This window comes from Nicotiana attenuata, unplaced genomic scaffold (genome assembly GCF_001879085.1).
Source record: "Nicotiana attenuata strain UT unplaced genomic scaffold, NIATTr2, whole genome shotgun sequence".
Taxonomy (NCBI): domain Eukaryota; kingdom Viridiplantae; phylum Streptophyta; class Magnoliopsida; order Solanales; family Solanaceae; genus Nicotiana; species Nicotiana attenuata.
In genome coordinates this window covers 72,007-76,002 of record NW_017673492.1, presented here as the reverse complement: position 1 = coordinate 76,002, position 3,996 = coordinate 72,007, and the positions used below count along the sequence as shown (strand labels likewise).

Here is a 3,996-nt window from a genome sequence, read left to right as displayed (position 1 = left end):
TATATAATAGTTGGTTAAATTGTATTGTTTCATAATGTCAATTGTAATATTACAAAGAACAAGTAGGGTACGAGATCGAATTAGGAAAACTATCAATTATGTTCATTTATAAGTAGCTTATTACAAAAATTAGTTAATTCATAAAATATTATTAATATTAGTCAATTAGCTATTTTTAGCAAAAAAGGGTTAAATTTTTATTTCTTTTGAGTGTGTGTTATTCTAATAGATTTGGTACATCTTAAGGAGTTTGAATCTTAGGTTTGGGATGATTTGGTGGAGTTTTGAAGTAGTTTGAATTGAAAATTCAAAGTAAAAGATGAAACATGAAAAAAATAATGTGTATGAAATATATATTATGTTTTATCAAATGTGTATCTCATGTATATCCATATATATATATGCGTGATACGTGCGTGATACTTATTTGATCCATGTGTATTAGAATTTTCGAACTCGATTTTAACTACGAATTTTGATACCAAATCGATCCAAATCACTTCTAATCTTTCTCAAAATTTGTATACTGACTCATCTATACGTTTTCAATAAATTTCAACCATACCCATTGAAAAATATCCTTTTTCGCTTAGATTTTTGGAATCTTGTATACATATTTTTTTTTTGTATTTCATCACCTTGTTTGTTACCTCATCCATGAAATTTTCTTTTCGTCTTACATCTAATGTTGTTGATCACGCTTAAAAATATGGAAGGAGAATTGTGTATGTGATTCTTGGAGAGAAAGAACCTTATTTTGGTAAGTTTGTGATTAATGGCTAGAGGTTGGTAAGTCGGAATTTATTTGAGACATCTTTGTGAGATTCTCATAAAATTATTATATAAAAAGGCAGGATAACAGATAAAATAAGATTATGTAATAATAAGAAAAGGCAGATAAGAGAAAAATAAGATAATGATGCGACCACACCAAATCAGTCATTATATAAGTGACACTTTTCATCTACGTAACAAAGAATTTAACAATACGATATAATAAAATTTAAGTAACAATCAATACAAATATTTTATTAAAAGTAACAACACAATCAATACAATAGGTAACAACCATCCAAAAAAGTTGGTAATAGTTTCAATTTTTTTTTAAGTATTCCTATCACTCACCATAAAGTGCCTTTTATCTTTTTTGGAGTAAGTGCACTTTTGATTCACCAGTTCTTGATAAATTCCGGTGTTAAGAATGTTAAATTTTGAATTAATTAACATAGGATTATATGTTATATTTAGATTATTTTGAATAATATTACTCCCAAATCTGGAGTAGCGATACAAATTTAACATAATATATGAATAATTAAATAATTTATTTGTTCATAATTCATCAAATTTTGTAAAAATTGAAGAAACTAACGTGCTCATGTTTACTACTCCCTCCGGTCCAAAATAAGTAATTTTTTGGCCTTTTTCTTGTGGTCCAAAATAAGTGATTTTTTTAGATTTCAAGAATAAATTAATTATTTTTTCCTACATTGTCCTTGGAGTAAATAGTGTTGGAATATGTGTTAGGAGTATTTATGTGAGATAGTAAAGGTCGATTTCTTAATTAATGCTAAAAGGTCGATTTCTTAATCTGTGTGAAAATATCCAAAAAAAAATCACTTATTTTGAACCGGAGGAAGTAGTTCATAAGTCTCAAATTTGTAAAGGTTGAAGAATCAAAAGTGCTCATGTCAATTAATTGAATGTTAAATGTGCTTAACTAGATTCACATTTAATTGAAGGTTAAATATATTTAACTAGAAATGATTAAATTAGAATTTGTCGTATTTTAGGACTTATATCTATTTACGTTTTATTACCCACTAATCTGTAATTTTTATAATGAAAATAAGTGATGAAGTTATAACTAAAAAATAGCCACTTTGCAACGACTTAAAAAGAAATTAAAGGGAGGTTGAGGATTAGCGCACGCTTCCACAGTTGAGATGGAGAGTTCAAATTTCAAGAAGTTACGAAAAAACCTTTATAAATAAAAAATTGAAAATAGCAAAACTTAACAATCCATTGAGAGTTTAAACATCACAATATCAACGTGTAAACCTCTCAAAATCGTCCTCATACACATCCAAGGACAAATTAATAAATACCTCTTCACTATAAAACCTAAAACAAAAATAAATATTCTGCAAAATTTTGATATGTATGAATGGGGTGAGATTAAAAAAGTCCAAAATTAAATAAAATAAATATATAATTTCAATGCTAATTGGATCTCTCCTTGAGCTTCTTGGTAATGGCAAAGATAGCACCAGCCACAGCAACAACAACTCCTGAGATAATCATAGCAGTCTTGAAATTTTGGAGTGCATCTTTTCTATCTTTTTCTTTTTTCATTTTCTCCAATTTTTCCTTTGCCTGCATTAGAAATGTTTTTACAAGGAGAAAAAAATCACAAATATGAAGAAAAAAAATATAACATTTTATTCAAGAAAAAGAGAAAAATACCATGGTTTAATTTTTCCATGCATGCAAATTATTCTTCAGTCAAGATTTTATCTAGACAAATGTTATATTGCTTATAAGCCAGAACTACTTATTTTGACTTGTGGAAGATTGTTATAAACTTGGCAAGATGATACCTAATAATGAGTTTAAGTGATATACATTGATGTGTAAAAACTTTTTACACTGACTATCAGGTTACTTAAAAGATATCTACGTATAAATCTCTGTAAAGTAGAACTTGTAATATTGAAATAATACATGTCTCTTTGCTACAATAGGTATAATATTGATAGGGTTAAAGTTTTTGTTATAGATGTGTTTATGTGTTAGATGAATTCTAACAGAGGCGGAGCCAGAATTTAAAGTTACTGGGTTCGGGATTCTAGTTCATTTAGGCTACTAGGTTCTAAATTAAGAATTTGTACATATTCAATGAATTTCTTAAGATAACTATTGGGTTTGAACCAAAGTTAATGGATTCGGTCGAACCAGTAACACGTACACTGACTCCGCCCCTGAACATCAAAGTTTTACAATTGAAGTGAATCTAGATGCAAATAAGGTAAAATTGATGCATAAAAAGGACAACAAATGAGGAAAAATATTTTCAAAATTTCCTTATTAGCTATTTTTAATTGGTATATATATATATTATCTGTTTAGTAGACAGTATCAAGAGTCACTGATTTTTCAAAAAAAAGATGGAGATTCACTGTTAGCGTTTTCCCTTCGCAAACACTTTATTTTGTAGATCATAAACGATTTATGAGGTCGAGGTGTGGAAGCAGCCACTAATGCTTGCATTAGAGTAGGTTGTCTGCATTACACATGCAGCCCTTCCCCGAATCCGAATGCAGAATACTGCCCTTTTAGATCATAAATGAAAACAGAGAAATCATCATTACCTCTTTTTCAAGTGAGGAAGAAACTTGTGATGATACTGGATCAACCTGAAAGTCATTATTCTTCTGTGGATTCAACTCTTTTTCAGCATCAACTGCTGGAAAACTTTCACCTCCACTTGCCATTTCTTTTATACAAAAATATTTTACTTGAAATAACTATTTTTCTCTCTTTTGTTGCTTTACTTCACTTTGTTTATGTAATTGTATAAGGTTATTAAAACACAGAATATATGTGCTTTTGCTTCCAAAAGTAGGATAAAAAAGAAAACCTCACCTAACACATGGATGACATTCCTTAAAATGCTACCATCAATAGAGGATCTCAACTACTTTTTATTCTTTGCTAATTCAACTGCCTAGAAAATGTTGATGATTATGTTTTACAAGAAAAAAAAAAGTTCATTGCAACAAATGACAATTTTAACATTTCTCTTTGTTTTCCTTTTTTTTTTTTTTAACTTAGCATCTATTTTTATAATTTGTCTTACAAGTTATACCCCCATCACATTTTTTTTTAAAAATTTTTATTTTCACTTTTTATTATTACCATAATTATTGTCCTTCCACTTATTTGTTGTCGCTTATGGTGCTGATATTATTTGTCTGATTTTTGTTGTTGTTACAG

The 3,996-nt window shown here is 28.4% G+C and overlaps 1 protein-coding gene across 1 annotated transcript; it reads right to left on the bottom strand.

Moving 5' to 3' along the window:
* Nucleotides 1-1,998: 1,998 nt before the first annotated feature.
* LOC109216525 lies at nucleotides 1,999-3,572 on the bottom strand. Its single transcript, XM_019380686.1, has 2 exons — nucleotides 3,372-3,572; nucleotides 1,999-2,376 (listed from the first exon to the last, which is right to left on the bottom strand). The coding sequence occupies exons 1-2, from the start codon at nucleotides 3,492-3,494 to the stop codon at nucleotides 2,224-2,226; spliced, it is 276 nt and encodes a 91-aa protein (XP_019236231.1). The 5' UTR covers nucleotides 3,495-3,572; the 3' UTR covers nucleotides 1,999-2,223.
* Nucleotides 3,573-3,996: the final 424 nt, after the last annotated feature.